The 21,871-nt window shown below is 36.2% G+C and overlaps 1 protein-coding gene across 2 annotated transcripts in view; it reads right to left on the bottom strand.

Annotated features, from left to right (window-relative positions):
* The window catches only part of PDE1A (phosphodiesterase 1A), a gene marked incomplete at both ends in the record, with an annotated part of 341,142 nt that overhangs the window by 45,256 nt on the left and 274,015 nt on the right, over window positions 1–21,871 (bottom strand). For both annotated transcript variants that reach the window (XM_079710186.1, XM_079710187.1), the window contains 3 exons: window positions 16,568–16,688; window positions 16,801–16,902; window positions 20,983–21,108. In XM_079710186.1, the coding sequence (XP_079566312.1) occupies window positions 16,568–16,688; window positions 16,801–16,902; window positions 20,983–21,108 (349 nt within the window). The remainder of the gene's footprint in view (window positions 1–16,567; window positions 16,689–16,800; window positions 16,903–20,982; window positions 21,109–21,871) is intronic.

Consider the following 21,871-nt stretch of genomic DNA (forward strand, 5'->3'; position numbering starts at 1 on the left):
CATCCCCTCACTTTCAGTCTGTAGGTGTCCCTAGGACTGAAGTGGGTCTCTTTTAGACAGAATATATATGGGTCTTGTTTTTGTATCCATTCAGCAAGCCTGCGTCTTTTGGTTGGAGCCTTTATTTATTTTTTTTGTGGTATGCGGGCCTCTCACTGCTGTGGCCCCTCCTGCCACAGAACACAGGCTCCGGACGCGCAGGCCCAGCGACCACGGCCCATGGGCCCAGCTGCTCCGCGTCATGTGGGACCCTCCCAGACCAGGGCACGAACCCACGTCCCCTGCATCGGCAGGTGGACTCCCAAGCACTGCGCCACCAGGGAAGCCCCTGGTTGGAGCATTTAATCCATTCACGTTTAAGGTAATTATCGATATGTATGTTCCTATTACCATTTTCTTAATTGTTTTGGGTTTGTTTTTGTAGGTCCTTTTCTTCTTTTGTGGTTCCCACTTAGAGAAGTTCCTTTAGCATTTGCCGTAGAGCTGGTTTGGTGGTGTTGAATTCTCTTAGCTTGTCTGTAAAGCTTTTGATTTCTCCATTGAATATGAATGAGATCCTTGCCAGGTAGAGTAATCTTAGTTTTAGGTTCTTTCCTTTCATCCTTAAAATATGTCGTGCCACTCCCTTCCAGCTTGTAGAGTTTCTGCTGAGAAATCAGCTGTTAACCTTATGGGAGTTCCCTTGTATGTTATTTGTCATTTTTCCCTTGTTGCTTTTCATAATTTTTCTTTATCTTTAATTTTTGTCAATTTGATTACTATTTGTCTCAGCATGTTTCTCTTTGGATTTATCCTGCCTGGGACTCTCTGCACTTTCTGGACTTGGGTGGCTATTTCCTTTCCCATGTTAGGGAAGTTTTCAACTACAACCTCTTCAAATATTTTCTCGGGTCCTTTCTCTCTCTCTTCTCCTTCTGAGACCCCTATAATGCGAATGTTGGTGCATTTAATGTTGTCCCAGAGGTCTCTTAGGCTGTCTTCATTTCTTTTCATTCTTTTTTCTTTATTCTGTTCTGCAGCAGTGAATTCCACCATTCTGTCTTCCAGGTCACTTATCCGTTCTTCTGCCTCTGTTATTCTGCTATTGATTCCTTCTAGTATATTTTTCATTTCAGTTATTGTACTGTTCATCTCTGTTTGTTTGTTCTTTAATTCTTCCAGTTCTTTATTAAACATTTCTTTCATCTTCTCTATCTTTGCCACCATTCTTTTTCTGAGGTCCTGGATCATCTTCACTATCATTATTCTGAATTCTTTTTCTGGAAGGTTGCCTATCCCCCACTTCATTTAGTTGATTTTCTGGGGTTTTATCTTGTTCCTTCATCTGGTACATAGTCCTCTGCCTTTTCATTTTGTCTATCTTTCTGTGAATGTTATTTTTGTTCCACAGGTTGCAGCATTGTCGTTCTTCTTGCTTTTGCTGTCTGCCCTCTGGTGGATGAGGCTATCTAAGAGGCTTGTACAAGCTTCCAGATGGCAGGGGCTGGTGGTGCGTAGAGCTGGGTGTTGCTCTGTTGAGCAGAGCTCAGTAAAACTTTAATCCACTTGTTTGCTGATGGGTGGGGCTGAGTTCCCTCCCTGTTCGTTCTTTGACCTGAGGCAACCCAGCACTGGAGCCTACAGGCTCTTTGGTGGGGCTAATGGTGGACTCTGGGAGGGCTCAGGCCAAGGAGTACTTCCCAGAACTTCTGCTGTCAGTGTCTTTTCCCCCCAGTGAGCCACAGTCACACACCGCCCCCCCCCCCCCCGCAGGAGACCCCGCAACACTAGCAGGTAGGTCTGCTTCAGTCTCCTAAGGGATCACTGCTCCATCCCCCTGGGTCCTAATGTGCAAACTACCTTGTATGTGCCCTCCAAGAGTGGAATCTCTGTTTCCCCACGTTCTGCCGAAGTCCTGCAGTCAAATCCCACTAGCCTTCAAAGTCTGATTCTCTGGGAATTCCTCCTCTCATTGCCGGACCCCCAGGTTGGGAAGCCTGATGTGGGGCCCTTCGCTCCAGTGGGTGGACTTCTGTGGTATAATTGTTCTCCAGTTTGTGAGTCACCTACCCAGCAGTTATGGGATTTGATTTTATTGTGATTGTGCCCGTCCTACCGTCTCATTGTGGCTTTTCCTTTGTCTTTGGATGTGGGGTATCTTTTTTGGTGAGTTCCAGTGTCTTCCTGTTGATGACTGTTCAGCAGTTAGTTGTGATTCTGGTGTCCTTGAAAGAGGTAGTGAGTGCACATCCTTCTACTCTGCCATCTTGAACCACAATTTGTCTGAAGCAAAGTCCTGGAGTGACACCCCACTGTGTGCAGCAGATGGCAGGCAGGACACCAGGGCAAGACACAGCAGCAGTCTTCAGTCAGGGATTCTTAATTGATGTATGCAAAGATGATCCATTGATTTTATTAGTTAAGGTGTTGGTGATATTTTAAAAGATGTAGTTTTATATCACTTAAGTTCTTTGGCCTGAAAATTATTGTTTGGGCCTGCAAAAGGCATTGTGATGATTTACCTTCCATGAGCTAAATTTCATGGGATGCTGGATAGCAACATTTTTATATAGGACTTAAGCATATGACGGACATATGCAGGGTTGATCTTCCTACAGATGAAGTGGGAGATTCTATATTCTATTTGCTTCTTGTACTTCACAATTGATTTAGAATATTAAGTTTCCATTGCTAAGCACATTGAATGCTATAATACAGTAATTATTTAACTTATTTATAAATATTTCAAAGTGTCATTTATTCTTTAGGGTGAATAAAGACCATGAGTGCAAGATTAGTAGGGGGCCCTGTAGCCAGACTACGAGGGAATCAGAAACCCAATAGGACAAGGGAGGTTCTCCTAAGGGAGGGGAAAAGATATGTAACGGGAGAGTCAGGAAACCTATATATAAGTTTGACAAACTTTACAATTTTGCTTACTCTCTCCCATTTACTTTTCATCAAGATGAAATCAGAGGTCAAAAGCAATAGACGTTGTGTACATCAACTAGTTTATATTTTTCTTGGAGGTTGTTCTTTCATTTGAGGGTGTTGCTCACAGGAGGTCAAAAATATACTTTTAAAAATCAATAACTTACTGAATACACGTATGTTCTGGTGTATTGAATCGTACAAGTGGTTGCAGCAGAATTATAGGTTCCTAGGCCGCTAAACTCAATTAATTAACCAACCATTTAATTATGCCCCTGGATCTCTGTATATTTTCTTGGGGATATGCCTGCAGGTAGAGAGGCAGAGAAAGTGGTTTCATCAACTTGGAAACACAAGATAGCCTGATACGCTCAGGCCTGATAGTTTTTGCCTGTCTTAGCAATTCCCTTGGGACTTGTTGGGGTTTCTTATTTGAAAGGCCATAACAAAGAACTAGTACAGGCATCTCTTGGAGATTTTGTAGGTTTGGTTTCAGACCACCAAAATATAGCAAACATTGCAATAAAGTGAGTTATATGAGTTTTTTTGTTTCCTAGTGCATATAAAAGTTATGTTTACACCATACTGTAGTCTAATAAGTGTGCACTAGCATTGTGTCTAAAAAAGCAATGAACGTATCTTAATTAAAAAGATACGTTATTGCTAAAAAATGCTAGCCATCATTTGAGCCTTCAGTGAGTTGTAATCTTTGCTGGTGGAGGGTTTTGCCTCAGTGTTGATGGCTGCTGACTGATCAGGGTGGTGGTTGCTGAAGGTTGGGTGGCTGTGGCCATTTCTTAAGGTAAGACAACAATGAAGTTTGCCACATCAGTTGACTCTTCCTTTCATGAACGGTTTCTCTGTAACATGCAATGCTGTTTGACAGCATTTTACCCACAGTAGAATTCTTTCAAAATTGAAGTCAACCCTCTAGAACTCTGCTGCTCCTTTATCAAATAAGTTTATGTAATATTCTAAATCCTTTGTTGTCATTTCAACAATCTTCACAGAATCTTCACCATGAATAAATTTCATGTCAAGAAACCACTTTGTTTTTTTTTTTTGCTTATCCATAAGAAGAAATTCCTCATGAATTAAAGTTTTATTATGAGATTGCAGCAATTCAGTCACATTTTCAGGCTCCTCTTCTAATTCTAGTTCTCCTGCTATTTCCACATCTGCAGTTACTTCCTCCACTGATGTCTTGAACCCCTAAGTCATCCATGAGGGTTAGAATCAACTTTTACTAAACTCCTGTTATGTTGATACTTTGACTTCTTCCCTTGAATCACAAATGTCCTTAATGGCATCTGAAATGTTGAATCCTTTCAAGGTTTCCAGAAGGTTGCTTTGCTCAGACCCATCAGAGGTATCACTATCTATGGCATGTATAGTCTTATAAAATGTATTTCTTACATAATAAGACTTGAAAGTTGAAATTACTCCTGATCCATGGCTGCAGAATGGATGTTGTGATAGCAAGCATGAAAACAACATGAATCTTGTTGTGCATCTCCATCACAGCTTTCAGGTGACCAGGTGCAATGTCAATGAGCAGTAATATTTTGAAAGGAATCTTTTTCTGAGCAATAGGTCTCAACAGTGGGCTTAAAATATTCAGTTGGACTTCCCTGATGGTGCAGTGATTAAGAATCCGCCTGCCAGTGCAGGGGACACGGGTTTGATCCCTGGTCCGGGAAGATACCACACGTCCCAGAGCAACTAAGCCCATGTTCCGCAACTACTGAGCCTGTGCTCTAGAGCCTGCGAACCACAACTACTGAGCCCACGTGCACAACTACTGAAGCCAGCATGCCTAGAGCCCATGCTCCACAACGAGAGAAGCCACCACAATGAGAAGCCTGTGCACCTTAACAAAGAGTAGCTCCTGCTCGCCACAACTAGAGAAAGCCTGCGTGAGGCAACGAAGACCCAATGTAGCCAAAAATAAATAAATAAATAAAATATTCAGTAAGCCATACTGTCAACAGATGTGCAGTCATCCAGGCTTTATTGTTCCATTTATAGAGTACAGGTAGAGTGGATTTAACATATTTCTTAAGGGCCCTAGGATTTTCAGAATGGTAAATGAGCGCTGGCTTCAACTTTAAGTCACCAGTTGCATTAGTCCCTAACAAGTGAGTCAGCCTGTCCTTTGAAGCTTTGAAGGCAGGTATTGACTTCTCCTCTCTATCTATGAAAGTCCTAGATGGTATCTTTTCCAAAAGAAAGCCGTTTCCTCGCATTGAAAATCTGTTGTTTAGTGAAGCCACCTTCATTAATTATCTTAGTTAGAACTTCTGGATAACTTGCTGCAGGTCCTACATCAGCACTTGCTTCTTCACCTTTCACTTTTAGATTAAGGTGATGGCTTCTTTCCTTAAATCTCATGAACCAACCTCTGCTAGCTTCAAAATTTCTTCTGCAGCTTCCTCACCTCTCTCCGCCTTCATAGAATTAAAGAGAGTTAGGGCCTTGCTCTGGATTAGGCTTTGGCTTAAGGGAATGTTGTGGCTTTTCTGATCTTCTAACTACACCACTAAAACTTTCCCCATATCAACAATAAGACTATTTTGCTTTCTTATTCATGTATTCACTGGAGTAGCACCTTTCATTTTCTTCAAGAACTTTTTCTTTGCATCCACAACTTGGCTAATTGGCAAAAGAGGCCTAGCTTTCAGCCTATCTCAGCTTTTGATGTGCTTTCTTCATTAAGCTTAATCATTTCTACCTTTTGATTTAAAGTGAGAGATGTGCAATTCTTCCTTTCACTTGAACACTTGGAGGCCATTAAAGGATTATTATTGGCCTAATTTCAATATTGTCCTGTCTCAGGGAATAGGGAGGCCTGAGGAGAAGGAGAGAGAGAGGGGAATGGCCAGCTGGTCAGTGAATGGTCAGAATACAAATAACATTTATCAGTTAAGTTTGCCTTCTTGTATAGGCATGGTTTGTGGCACCCCAAAACAATTACAATAGTAACTTCAAAGATCACTGATCAGAGATCACTACAACAAATACATATAATAATAATGAAAAAGTGTGAAATATTGTGAGAATTACCAAAATGTGGCACAGAGACATGAAGTAAGCAAATACTGTTGGAAAAATGGCACTGATAGACTTACTTTATGCAGGATTGCCACAAACCTTCAATTTGTAAAAAACACGGTTATCTGAGAAGCACAATAGAGTGAAGCACAATAAATGAGTTATGCCTGTAATTGTTTTTATGCTTTTCTAAATAGTGTGAAATACTCTGAGAGCTGTCAACAAGGTGTCAAATCCAGTGATTTAGTGGCACATTTTTTCCTTTTTTCTTTTTGCATTTTCTGTGAAGCCAAAACAATTTCTATAGTTTTAAAGAAATGCAGAAGATAAGAAAGGGTGAAGTACAGATATCTTGAGAAACCTCTTGCATTGAAGATGTTTTCATCTCAGAAGCAACATCAACAGCAAGCACATAGGAAGCTCCTGACCACAGGCTTGGAGGTCACTATAAGGCCGAGGGTAGAATTTGAGGGACCGCCAGTCCGTCAAATTTAATTTTGAAAGGAGGGGAAGATGCACTAGTTTGGCCTTCTTGGAAAAACTTACTTAAGGGATTTAGCTCATCTAATTACCTTCCTTCATTCCTTCTAAAAATGGGCCCTTCCAAATTCTAAGAAAGCCCCCAAACTGTGGAAAAGTTTAATGATTATTATAGTAACATATTCACTTTCAGTAAAATTTATGGTATGGTATAGCTGTATTTATGATATGGTATAGCTGCATTTTTGTGAGTGTTATAAATATTTTGAAGGACATTAGTACCCCTTGTGTAATCAATGTTTGTAACACTTTTATGCCTCTTAATACTATAAGCTTTGGTTTTTTATCCTGGCTCATAGCTACAGTTCTGTATGTTTGTGAAGTTTGGGGTTTTTTGTTTTGTTTTTTTTGTATCTATTATTTTTAGTGACAGATCCTCAGCTGAGAATGTACTAACTAAATATATTTTTATTGCTACAGAAAATACAATTTATTTTGAAATAACACACTTTATACTACTTCTAGCAATTTTGAAGAAAATAGAGGGGTCTTACTATATACAATTTAGGGTAAAATAACCATTTTGACCTTTCTTTCCAAATAACTTGCATTTTCAATTATTTGTTTCTCCTTGCTTATAAAGTAATACTTATTGGCAAATGTAGATCTTGCTCAGATATAGATTTTTTTTTTCATGTATCACACAAAAGGACTAGTTGAAGAAGGAAAAAATTCACATAGTATAAAATATGAACACATTTTAATGGAAACGACTATCTTTAAAAATTTTTAATTGTATTAACTTCTTGTTATCTTGCCAACCTAACATGTCCAAGAAGAGAATAAGAACAAAAAAACCTGTCTCCTTTACTAACGGTTATTTTCTTGACTAGTACTTCCACCTGTAATCTATCAGTCTTATCAGTCATAGTTGAAATGAATGGAGCATCTTCCAAATTCTCCCATTACAGTCGGGGGCAGAAGCAACTGTGTCGAGCCGTGTGAACACTCGAAGGGAGTGTGTTAACTGCATTCATGAATATCACAAGCTTGCTATGAAACATGCCTTGGAGATGGGGACCTGCTTTACTTCCTTTACCATCAGCTGCTTACTAAGAATCAGAAATAAAAATTTGTTAAGACTGCAAATTCTAGATTCAATTTTAATCTCTTCTGGTTACAATTTCCCATGGTTTTACAAGGTGTACCTAAGTAGTTACACCAAAGAATAGGGTAAAGCTGATGAGATTTTTAAGGATGATACAAAAGCTTTGAATCCAGAAATTGGTTTGTCCTCCAGAAATACATTGTGTTTTAAAATTTTTAATGTCTATTTAAGCCCATTTGTTAGTTAAAATGAACTTCGTAGAAAAATTAATGAAAAATTGACTTAGGAGACAATGCATCCCAAATTTTTTCTGGATTTTTCTAAAACATATATATATATATATATATATATATATATATATACACACACACACACACACACATATACACATATCTATCTATATATCACATACATGCACACACATAAATTTTATTGTTGCTCTTGAAAGTTCTAAAATTAGCTCTTTCCTTTGAGTACTTTTACTAACTTTTTGAATTTATATCCAGTCTCTAATTTTGCTCAAAACCCATTGAATGGATTTCAAGTCTAGTGCTATAGTCTCCATAGCAAAAGAATAATGCTTCTCTTAACTGGCTGCTTTTTAAGCTTCATGGTTGTATCGGGAATGTGTTTTAAAACCTGTGTTCAGTCAAAGGCTTAAAGTGACCGTCAAATAAAATATTTCATAGTCAACGGCTCTCTGATACTTGACCTTGGAAAAATGTGGAACTTAACATAGACCTGGAGGATAACAAATAATACCAATTCCTCATATTTGTATCATGTCTATAATGTAAAAAGACCTCTCACATTCATTGTATCATTTTGTTCATCATAGCCATCCTGGGGAGGAGACAGAATGGGTATTAATCCCTTATTATAGGTAAGAAGGTGAAGGCTCATATCCACCACTGCTGGAAAGATAGAAAGCTAATGTTTACACTTGGGTTTTCTGAAGCCAAGTCCAATTATCACTTACTTTGCATTATTAGACTTCTTATGTTTGCCCAATGTATATCAAATACTTTCTTTAACAAGAAACATAAATGTATACATTTTTACTGCAGCTGAGGGAAGCAATGAGTTCTGGGCATACCTTGTCTGATTTGCCTCAAATTCCCTAGAATAACCAGTAGATCGTGTGACATATTACATAATTTAGATTCTTAGTACATTCTAAAGGAATGAAGGAATATATTTTCAAATGTCTTTATAAACATGATAAAAAACCTATCATGGATAAACAATAAGGTCCTAGTGTATAGCACAGGGAACTATATTCGATATCCTGTGATAAACCACAATGGAAAAGAATATTTTAAAAAGGATGTATATATATATAACTGAATTACTTTGCTGTACAGCAGAGATTAATACAACATTGTAAACCAGCTATACTTAAATTTTAAAAAACCCTGTTATCGTGGCTAGATCCATAGCAAGAAGGTATTTATTAGCACTGTGGGTTCTACAAAGTGATAGTTACAAGTGGTTATGTGAGGATGAGCAAGAATAAGAAGAAACATGGAAAAACCATTGCAGTCTTGCCAATTTCTAGGGCATCTGCATAGATGCCAGTTAAAACTACATAAATCCAGTTAAATAGCTTATGTCAAAAACATTCAGAGCAAAGCGTAAACCAAGGGGTTTCAGATTCATTGCTGTATCTACCTCCAAAAGGCTAAAATATGTGGTATGGCTAAGATAATTAAGGGTACTGAGAGATTCATTTAGTTAGTTGAAAGCATAAAAAATGGATTCCTGCTGGAGTCAATGCCATATTTTAGTATGTCTCATAAAAATAAACTTGTTTTGCTTGTAAAACATAATCGTTGTTAGTGCAAACTCATTTATTTTGACATTTAACTCTACATTCTCCTGTTTTGCTAAATACATTTCTGAAGGGGATTTAAAAGCCAATTGGATGAAGGTAATAAAAAGGTACAAACTTCCAGTTGTAAGACAAATAAGTACTAGGGATCTAATGTACAACATGCTAAATATGGTTAACGCTTCTGTAAGTTATATATGAAAATTGTTAAGAGAGTAAATTCTAAGAGTTCTCATCACAAGGAAAAAAAAGTTTTTATTTCTTTAATTTTTGTATCTATATGAGATGATGGGTGTTTAGTAAACTTATTTCGGTAATCATTTCGTGATGTATGTAAGTCAAATCATTATGCTGTACACCTTAAAATTATACAGTGCTGGATGTCAATTATATCTCAATAAAACTGGAAGAAAAAGTCATTTACTTTTAAAAATCCAGAGAAAATCTAAGATTCCATTATTAAATATGATTCCATTTTAAAACTCAGTCCTATATTAATTTATTATGATCTGAGAGGATTTTCATAGTTGAAGAGATGAGGCAATGCAAGCAGAGATGTTTTGATTTTATAATAGCCCATATTAACACATACACGTTCCTCTCCTTTGGGCCATAAGTATTTTGCCTTATATGTTAAGGTCATTCAAGCAAAGACTGTCATTTCTGAATATTTTGAGGTTACATAATTATTGCCAAGAGTCCTATCAAAGAACAAAACAAAATGAAAACCTGACACCTCCTCACTCTAACACACTCTGAAAAATGAAGATCACAAAAACATTCCAAGCAGCATGATGCTATACCTATTCCAAGACTTGACCTTTTGTGTTGGATGTATTTTAATCTCTAGTATTCAGATATCTGAGTCACTGTTTACCAGGCTCTGAGAATGACAGAGGAGCTAAGTAGCCTCACAAAACAAAGTGCCTCTACCCGGAAATTCAGATGTCAAAAATCACTGCATGCCAGGAGTTTCATTATCAGTTATCAGTCACCTTTCTAGAAAATTCAAGAATAAGGCAGTGAACTTCAAAAACATCAGGCCTCAATTTCATTGAATTCATGATAGTGTTTGGTTTTAAATCAATAAAAGATGGGTAATACAAGTCATGGTATTATTTGGAGATCTAACAGTAATTTTCAAGAGTTTCTGGGATTTATTCGAGTTTTTTTTTTTTTTAGAGTTTTTTGTTTAAGTCACTAGTGAAGCACCTTCATTCTGATATATTCCTTTTTTAAATTAAGGAAAAATTTATGTACAAATCTTAACAGTATAAATCATGAACAGACTTGTGTAACTAACACTCAATAAAGATATAGAACACTTCCATCACCCCCAAAAGATTCCTTTACCCTCTTCTAGTGAATCCTACCCCATATAGGCAGGCCCCCATTGTTCAGATTTCAATCACCATGGATTAATTTTGCCAGTTTTTGAACTTCATATAAAGGGAATCATATAGTATCCATTTTTTTGAGGTTCACTGTGGTTCATATTATTGGTCCATTTCTTATTGTATGACATTCTTTTGTATGACTATACTATGATTTACTTATGCATTTCTATTTTTGATGCACATTTGGACTTTTTCTAATATCGGGCTATCATAAGTAATACCATTACAACTACTCCTACATAAGACATTTGGTGAGCATAAGCATTAATTTATGTAGGTTATACACCTATGGGTGGACATGATGGGTCATAGGGGATATTAAATTTAACTTTAATAGATGCCAATCAGTAGTTTTCCAGATGGATTGTAATGATTTATACTCCCACCATCAATGCCTGAGACTTCCAGTCTCCACATCCTCAGTAACACTTAATATTGTCAGTCTTTTTAACTTTAGCCATCTGGTGAGGGTGTAGTGGTACCTCATTGTGCTTTTAATTTGCAATTCTTTGATAAGTAATGAAAATGAGCATACTTGTATGTACTTACTACCCATTTGTGTGTTTTCTTTTATGAGGTGTCTGATCAAATTGGGCTGCTTTTCTTTTTATTACTGATTTGTAGCAATTCTTTATGCAATCTGATACAAGCCTGTAGCCAGATATTTGTAGTACAAATATTTTCTCTCAGTCTATGGCTTGCCTTTTCTTAATAGTATCTTTGGAAGAGCAGAAGTTTTGAATTTTGCTTTTGTCCACTTTACAAATTTTTTCTTTCATAGGTAGTGCTATATGTGTCTTCACTAAGAAATATTTGCTTACCCCTAAGATTAGAGAGACATTCTCTTGAGCTTTCCTGTAGAAACTTTATAGTTTTGTGTTAAGCCTGTGGTTAATCTTGAATTTAACTTTTATACAGGGTACAGGTAGAGGACAGGTAGGTTCCTTTTCTTTCATACATATAATGTGTTGTTCCACTGCTATTTGTGGACTTCCCTTTCCCCATTTAGCTGTTTTGGTGATTTTGTAGAAAATCAAATGATCGTCTAAGTATGGAACTACTTCTGGAATCACTATTCTATTTTATTGCCTATTTGTCTGTCCCTATGTCAGTAACACACTGACTTGATTACTGTAGCTTTATACCAAGTTGTGTAATAAGGAAGTGTAAGTCCTTCAACTCTTAGTCTTTTTCAAAATTATTTTGGCTATTTTAGATTCTTTTCCATGTAGATTTTAGGATCAGCTTTTCTTTCAGCTTCTATAAAGAAGACTATTGTAATATTTAATAAGGATTATGTTAAATATATTAAACAATTTTGGAAGAATTGACATCTTGGCAATATTAGATCTTTCAATCCATTAACATAGTATATCTCTCCATTTATATAGGTCTTTAAAATTTTTTTCTCAACAATATTCTGTGGTTTTCTGTATCAAGGTTTTATATGTATTTTATTAATATATTCCCAGTTTACTATTTTTATGCTATTATAAATAATATTGATTTTAAATTTTCATTTTCAAATTTTTTGCTGCTAGCATACAGAAATACAATTGATTCAATGACCCTGATAAACTCATTTATCAGTTCAAGTAGCTTTTAACAGATTCTTTAAGATTTTCTATGTAGATGCTCATGTTTCTGGAAATAAGACAGTTTTATTTATTTTTATCCAATCTATTCTTTATTTCCTCTTATTACCTTATTGCACTACCTAGAATTTTAAATGCAATGTTGAATGGAAGTGGTAAGAGTAGACATCCAAGTCTTAGAATGAAAGTGTTCAATATTTCACCATGAAGTATTGTTAACTATAGGCACCTTTTGCCAGGTTGAGAGAGGTCTCCTATTTCTAGTTTGCTGAAAGTTTTTATAATGAATGTCTTTTGAATTTTGTCAAATGCTTTTTCTGCAAGTATTGAGATGATAATAGGATTTCCCCCCCCTGTTTTCCTCTTAATATGGTAAAGTACCTAAATGATTTTTGAGTACTAAGTCAATGGAGGTCATGATGTGTACCCTTTTACTATATTGCTGAGTTGGATTTGCTAATATTTTAAGGAATTTTACATCTAGGTTCATGACAGATATGGGTGTACAATTTTCTTACTTGCAAAGGCTTTGTTAGTTTTTGTCAGGGGTTATATTGACAATTTTCCCTCTTCTTCCATGTCATGAAAGAATTTGTGTAAGACTGGCATTATTTTTTCCTGAAAAGTTTGAGAGAATTCACCCTCTCTCAGCTGAACTGAAAATTAAGAATTGAAACGAGAATTAAGAACTGAAGCCATCTAAGCCTGGAATTTTCTTCATGGGAAGAGTTTAAACTACAGTGTTTAAAAACAGATATATGGATATTCAGATTACAATTTTTTTCTTGTGTCTGTTTTGGTAATTTGTATCTTTCAAATAATTTGGTAATTTCATCTGAGTCATTAAATTTATATTGTGTATAACATTCTTTATCCTTTTGATATATATAGATCTATAACGATATCTCTTCTTTCCTTTACAAGTTATGCTTTTTTTTCTCTTTTTGATCCTGCTAGTAATTTTATTTTATATTTTTCAGAGAACCAACTGTTGCTTTTGTTAATTTTTGCTGTTGTTTGTCTTGTTCTATTTCATTGATTTCTGCTTTTATATTTATTACCTCCTTCCATCAACTTATTTTGGTTTAATTTTCTTAACTTTTCTTTGCTTGCTTAGTAAGGTAGAAACATAGATAATTGATTTATACGTTCTTTTCTAATATAAGCATCTAAAGCTATAAAATTTTCTCTTAGCATTGCTTCAGCTTCATCCCACAAATTTTCATATGTTGTGTTTTCATGGTCATTCAATTAAAAATATTTTAATATTTCTTCTTAACCCAAGAAAAGTCATTTTATCTTTTCCTGGTTCTGTTTTTTTTCATCTCTAATGTGAGACTGTTGTTATTAAAGATCTCTAAGTCTATTTTATATTTACCATTGTCTGATGATTGGTTGAGTAACTAAAATTATAATTTTTAATTGGCCATAGCATGCAGCTTGCCTTTAGAATTGAACAGATTTTAACATTTGGTCTTTTATTTTTAAGCACAAAATGTATTAAAATATTTTTTAAAGACATTTTTAATGTGAAAATATTTGAACTTCAAAGATGTTACTTAGTAACTTTCTCTAGGACTATGCAATGCTATTTCAGAGTGAAACCATATACCTATTGAAGATAGGAGACAAAAACCATAGTCATCTAACTACAGTAATGTATTTGGTCTTTATGTTTTCAGAATAAGTGAAACATTAAAAAATAAAGATTAAAAATAAAGAACAATGTTGAGAAACCAAATAATCTGTAAATACAGAAGTTAAAAAAGAGCTTCTCTAAACGGGACTGTGGCATCATAAATAATGTATCTGATCTTTGTTCCTGGTTCCTGGCACAAAGGTTCAAAAACCCATGAAATTTCCTGAGTGACAGGAGACTCTTTGTTATGCTAATTATGTGACTCATGGCATAAGACCCCTTAGATTGCTTCAGGATAGGGCTGCTCACCAGAGAGACCAATCACATGATTAGAGGGTTGGAATATTGGGGCAGCATCATCTGGGAGGAAAGGAGGGCTGGAAGTTGAGTTCAATCATATGGGCAATGATTTAATCAGTCATGCCTATGTAATGAATCCCCATAAAAACTCCTGACACCAAAACTCAGTGGCACGTTTTGGTTGGTGAACACACTGATGTGCCAGGAAGGTGACACACCCTGACTCTATGGGGAGAGAGCATGGAAGCTTCATGTCTGGGGCCCTTCCAGACCTTGGCCTATGCACTTCTTCATTTGGCTGTTCCTGAGTTGTATTCTTTATAATAAAACTATAATTGTAAGTAAAGCACTTTCCTGAGTTACTTGGCTCATTTTACTGTAGTACCCCCAGTGGGAGTAGAAACAGAATAAGGATACCATAGAGAAAAAAAACATATACTTGTTGTAGAGAACACTGGTCATTCTCCATATTGATGAAATAAAAATTCACATTTTAAGGCAAGACAAGAAAAGTTTAAACATATTTTTTTTGCTCTGCCCATCTGGGCCTCTTCTCTCCCCTCTAGTGTCCATTGTGCATCTGCATTATGCATTAACCAAACCTCCCCAATGGCAGAAATACCTGCTCAATCATAAAGATCAACTTTTTTCCTCCTGGCACCAGCCATGTAACTCCTTAGAAATTAACCTTGCTTTTTGCAATCTTGTAAGGGGCCAAGATGACCCACTGCTCACCCTGTATGTGCAGACATCTTTGGTGCACTTTATGTACAATGCCAATGCATCATTTCCCTTAAAGATAGTGACTGGTACAAAACAGACTGGTCAGATGACCTGGAAAGATATTGGGTCACACCTAATGGAAGATCTTAACTTAAGTACTCACTTATGACCTTAGTACTTGTATTCTGCCTATTTTACAAGATCATTGTTTCTTGTATTACCAAATGTATGACTGTGATAAAATTAATGATGATTAGGCAACTTGAAACAATTGACCAAATATACAGTTCTATAAGATCAATGATTATAATAGTGTAACTCTAGATATGGGAAGAAGCAACAAGAGGGAACCATTTCCTGAACCATAAGAGACTAGTGTGACAGGCGTTCCAGAGGTTTTTGGCCACTGTTAACAGGGTTTAGTCCAGTAACAGTACACTGAGTGGCCTAACAATGAAATTCTTGCCTAACCTGGGCAATGGAACAAATTGGTCATGAAATGCCTCCCACATCCTGGTCGAAATTAAGACCTAAAGGTAAGGGATTGTAAAATAAAGAATGTTGCCCACCATCCAGTTCTACAAGAATCAAGTCATTAGGCACTGAAGTTGCTGACTTACAATACACCCTGAAAGGAATTCAGGGTGAAGATCACGATGCGGTGCTTTGTGCTGGGGGAAAACTGACAGAACTGGCCACAGATAGTTAGATATTTTCAGGAGAAATTTGTTGTGAACTTGGATTCTTGCATCTTCCCATACTTTGAAAAGCACTAAAACCATTAACTAAAATGTCTGTTCCTTGTGACTAGCAGCAACCTTCTACTGAGATGTGTACTTGATTGCATGCACCCTTTTGCCGAAATCACATACATACTGGCCTCCCCCTTTACCTCTTCAGAACAGCTCTCAGAACTCTCTGAGAGACTGTCTCCCAAGTTATTATCTTTATTTTGGCTCAAATAAAATTTTCCATTTCTTTCTTAGATTGGCTATTGATTAATTTTTTGTCAACAATATCCAGGCTTGCTTTTTCACATAACAATAGACTTTTGCAGTTAGGTACATGTTCACCCAGCTAAAAACTATATTTCTCAGCCATCCTTGCAACTATGCATGTATAACTAAATTCTAACCAGCAAGATGTATGCAGAAGTGTTATAAATCCTCCCTTTCTCTTTTTATGATGAAAGCTATTTGCTGCCTCTGCAAACCCTAACCCTAAACCTAACCCTAGCATTTTACCTTTTAACAGCAGATAGCGACTCATTTGTTAATTTCTTTCTCTCTTGAGATTGGCATCTGAGATCCAAGACTAGACCCTCTTTAAAACATGTATTATACTACATAGGATTATTTAATACATTTATTTGAAAGATTAATAAATTCTGCCTGAAGTCCCAAGAATGTGTTGTGGCCAAGTTGGTAATAGTAAGTCACAAGGCCTGGATTCTTTACAGAGAAGATGTACGTCGATATGCATAGTCACTATTTCCAAAAACATTTGCATAGACACAGAACATGAAAGAGGCACCTGTAGGAAAAACTCCTCCATCAGGGCCATGGTCCATCGGTGGTGCAGCTGCCAGGATTTGGCTGGGTGACTGATGTCTGCTGCATGGAGGATCAGGGACATGGTTTTGGCTTTGTCAAGCCTGTCAAAACAAGGACATGTTCAAATTATCAGAACAAAGTAACCAATTACAGTCTCCTCTGAGTTCAAGCCCACATACTTTTAACATGAAAAAAAACAAAAAACAAACCTACCCTTCAGGCTGCTGCAAAGTGTTTCTTATATTTTTAATTTGCTGGAAGTGACCAGACATGTCTGTAGACAAAACCATTTCAATCACTAGGTTCCGAAGATCCCTGTGGAGTCATCAAAAGCAGAAAGGTTTGTTTGGTCACTTTTTGTTCTCAAGTGAAATATTTCCTTAATATTGTGAATTACATTTTATTTTTTCTAATGGTATGAGCACAAAAGATGCTACATTTTAAATGTAAAAGAGCTTACAAAAGTTTGGCTTTAGGATGTTGCCAGGAAAGTGATTTGTGAATGATGCTGTGCAACATCTCCTTTTAAAGAACTGGATGCTTTCCCTCCCACACCTACATCCCTCCCCCACTCAAAATTTCTAAATATTATTTTTAGAAATAATAATTAATATCAGAATGAATCCTAACCAATTTTAAAGAAAAAACTATTCTACAGGCAGAACTTGTAATTAAGAAAACCACCACCATTTATTCAGTATTTATTCAATCAAGGCAGTGTTCTAGGTGCTTTTATGTGAGGGGGTACTATTATTTCCCACCAGAGGGGATTGAGTTGTTTGCTAAGTCACACAGCTAGTAAATAGCAGAGATAAGATTCACCCCGAAGAGCTCCCACTAGCAAAGGTGACACTTGGATCACTCCACTGTACCAAGCTTCCATCATGAGAACTCCAGAGAAACCAAGGCTATAAGTGAGAGGGAATTCTCTGTTTAAGCCCTGGGGGCCCCGATCCTACATATCATAGACAGAGCTACTGGTACTGTTAAAATTTTAACCAAGACACTGCCAATACGGTGAATATATCACAAAGCCTATGAATGAATAACTCATTCTCACAGTAAGCAGGAGATGAGTAATGCCAGTAAAGGCTTGCATGTTCTACAATTCATTGCTTGCTCAGTACAGATAGGTAAAAAAGTCACTTTTACTGGAAATGATATTTTATTTCATTCTGTGGCCAGTAGAGTAAGCTAAATTATAGGTGTATGGTAAACTTGAATTATGATCTTGTGTCAAAGATATTTTACCTAAAGATGGTATGATTGAATGATTTGTTTTTAAGAACAACCACATATTGGAGATTCTTGCTGAAAATTATGGGTGCTCAATTCAGTTGGATTTTTAGATAGGAGCAATGAGAAAACAATACTCTGATTACTGTTCATGATATTGGATAGCTTGCTTAGAATTCTTTTACCCAAATATTAAGGGAATGGAAGCTATCAAAGATAGTTAATACTTATTCTCAATTACATTTTTTCTTCTAAATTACGAGATACCCATGTTACAATACCAACTGTACCAAAATATTCATGTTAACTAGGAAAAATGAGACAAAAGTTTTATGAAATCTATAAAATTTAATAAATACTTTGTACTTTGCAGATGTGATGTTAAAAAAGAGACAACAGACCCAAAATGGAGTCCTTGTGCTAAGCCCATCTCATCAAACCAAGACTTAATACCTCCTCCAGGATTGGAAACTTAAACCAATCAATGTGGAATTACCTGGTCAGCACTAGTGAGGTAATCCACCTGATAGACCCCTGTCATCCCCCAAAGGAAGGTGACTTTGCCTGAAACAATCAGCTCCTTGTTAGAATAACTTCCTTGTCCTCCTCTTTCTGCTTATAAAAGTCTGCCATTTTGTACAGTTATTTGGAGCTCCTTTTCATTTGCTAGATGGGATGCTGCCCAATTCATGAATTGGGTTGAATAAAGCCAATAAGATTTTTAAAATTTACTCAGTTGAACTTTGTTTTTTAACAGTAATCAATAAATGTTAGATATTATCAATAATCAACTAATATCAACAGGCAAACTAGTGCACAAAGGAAATGTTACTTTTATACATTTTTCTCGCCAAAATTTAAAAATTACTGCATTTATAGTTACTAAAGTTACTTTAAAAAATAGATTTGCAAACAGAAAACCTAAAAACCCTTAAAAAGCTACCCATATTTTATTTTATTTATTTATTTATTTGTTTTTAATTAATTAATTAATTAATTTATTTATTTATTTTTGGCTGTGTTGGGTCGTCGTCGCTGCGTGTGGGCTTTCTCTAGTTGCAGTGAGAGGGGGCTACTCTTCATTGCAGTGTGCAGGCTTCTCATTGCCGTGGCTTTTCTTGTTGTGGAGCATGGGCCCTAGACTCGTGGGCTTCAGTAGTTGTGGCATGTGGGCTCAGTAGTTGTGGCACATGGGCTTAGTTGCTCCGCCTCATGTGGCATCTTCCCAGACCAGGGCTTGAACCCCTGTCTCTTGAATTGGCAGGCAGAATCTTAATCACTGAACCACCAGGGAAGTCCCGCTATCCATATTTTAATTCTTGGTAAAATAGTATCAAGTTTATACTATTAAATAAATCTTTTACAGCTTTTTGGAGACAGTGTTAAATCATATGATAAATCAAATCATAAATCATGTGATATTATAGTATGTGTTAAAAAAATTTGGGAATTCCCTGGCAGTCCAGTGGTTAGGACTTGGTGCTCTCACTGCTGGGGCCACGGGTTCTATCCCTGGTTGGGGAACTAAGATGCTGCAAGCCTTGTGGAGCGGCTGAAAAGAAAAATTCTATAAAAACACTCCAATTAGGATGTTTTGTACAGTAACTTCTTAGCTACTGTACAAAAATATAAAATATTAGAGGAGTAAATTATGAGAATAAATAATAAAGATGTTAAAGAACAAAGTGTAATAGAAAAAAATCACACTGAAATAGCAACAGAATAACTTTGAGAAGAAAAAAGTTAATTCAAAGGAATAATAAAATTAATAATACAAATGTTACCTCTGGGAATGATAATCACTGATGAAGAAATAAATTAATACTCTAGATGTAAACAGTCAATCTCTCGGACCTTAGGAAACACCTCTGCACTTGTGTCCCTGCTTCTACTTTTGCCCTTCTATTTTCCCCATACCCAGCAGTGGTGGCTTCACAATTAGATCCTGGCCTTCCTAGTTTGGTGACCCAACTGTGCTATTGTTTCCTGTGGCGTAAAATGAGAGGCCTGAATTGGGTTCCCAAAACAAAATGCCTCCTTCCCCTGACTTCAGAGCTTTTTCTACAGTTGCAAAAGTGAGCCCATATTTTTTCCAGCCTTGAAAATCCAGGAAGTTTTAATATTTGGAGAAGTAACCATGGGAAATTAGGGCTTGTTTTAAACCCTGAATTAAACTTTTATTTATTTATTTTAAGGCAGATCTTAATTCCAGGTTACTTCTTTGGACATTTCTTTTCACCTTGATTTAAAGAAAAAAAACAAAACCAGAAACAAACCTAAACAACACTTTGATATTTGAATTTGAATAGGAATTTTTTCAGCCTATTAACTGACTTTTAACAAGATCTTAGTTAAAGATAAAGGCTTCCTTTTTTTTTTTTTTTTATGTAAGTAGGTCCCACAGAAAATTAGGGATATACTTACACTAAAAAATGTCTATGTTTATCTGAAATTTATATTTAACTGGATGTCCTTTATTTTTATTTGCTACCTCTGGCAAGCCTATAGTCAAATGAAGGGGATGATGATGACCTGAGGATCAAGAAGAAAGGAGAGAATGTTATGCTGAGTAGTAGGGGTGCATCTTGTTATTTTTCCCTGCATGACAATAAGCAATACCATTTCACGTAATTTTTTTTTTCTTTTTAAGAAGACAGATGCCTTGGAGAAACATGTTAAGATTACTCTTTGCATCTAGGTCATTTTAGTATGTTATATTCATAATTTTTTCCCCAAATAGTGAGTTCTTTGTTTTTTAGAAAAGCTAAACACATATAGAAAAGTAATATATGAAGGAATCAGCGTGATGCTAAAATTTTGAATTCATGTAGGACCACATATTGGTACAACTGAGCAGAGCTCCATTCCCGGGAGTATGTAGTTATGTATCTTAAGGTTTTTCTTATGTGGTACATAATCTTATGGATTGGCTATGATGCATATAGATGTTGAATTGGCCTTGAAATAGTTCAGCTCCATGTAACACAGCCTGGCTCCTGAACCGTCTTCTAGGCACTAATCATCCTCAGAATCATCCAGTCAAAGGGAACTGAGTTTGTTTTGTGAGTAAAGGATTGACTTTCATCTGTTTTCTTCAGTTTACATCACTTAACTTTTTCCCTAAAATTAAATTTCCTCTAGGTTTCCTCTGAAACTCACCTCCAGTCATCTTTGGATAAATTTACCAGGACATTCATTTCTTCTTCTTGCATAAGTCGATAAGCTGCACTCACATGGTGATTTTCAAGGACGGAGCGATCATTATACAAAATGGCAACATCTGACCTAAGAATTAAAAACAAAATGCCAAGTAGAGGATTTCTTTAGACCTCATGAGTGTCTTTGAAAACTACTCAAGTCATAAGACAAAATATCATCCGTAAAAATCCTATAATTAAACACCTAGACTTATGAAAGTACTTAGTTTCCTTTCTTTTTGTTTTTTACTGTATGATAATTTTAAAAAATAGCATTTATTTTTTAGAGCAGTTTTAGGTTCACAACAAAATTGAGCAGAAGGTACAGAGATTCTCCATATACCCCCTGGTCCCCACACATGCATAGCCTCCCCCATTATTAACATCCCCAATCACAGTGGTACACTTGTTGAAATTGATGAATCTACATTGAATATCATTATCACTCAGAGTCCATAGTTTACATTAAGGGTTTACTCTTAGTGGTGTACATTCTATGGGTTTGGACAAATGTATAACGACATACATCTACCATTGTTGTATCATACAGAGTATTTTCACTGCCCTAGAAATCCTTTGTGATCTGCCAATTCATCCTTCCGTTCCCATCCCCTGAACCCTTGGCAACCCCTGATCTTTTTATTGTTTTCACAGTTTTGCCATTTCCAGAATGTCATATGGTTGGACTCATACAGTATGTAGCCTTTTCAGATTGAATTCTTGAACCTTTTAGTGTGCATGTGAGCTACCTTTATATCTTTTCATGGCTTGATAGCTCAATTCTTTTGAGCACTAAATAATATTACATTATCTAGATGTATCACAGTTTATTTATCCACTCACCTACTGAA

This window comes from Hyperoodon ampullatus (genome assembly GCF_949752795.1).
Source record: "Hyperoodon ampullatus genome assembly, chromosome: 8".
NCBI classification, from domain to species: Eukaryota; Metazoa; Chordata; class Mammalia; order Artiodactyla; family Ziphiidae; genus Hyperoodon; species Hyperoodon ampullatus.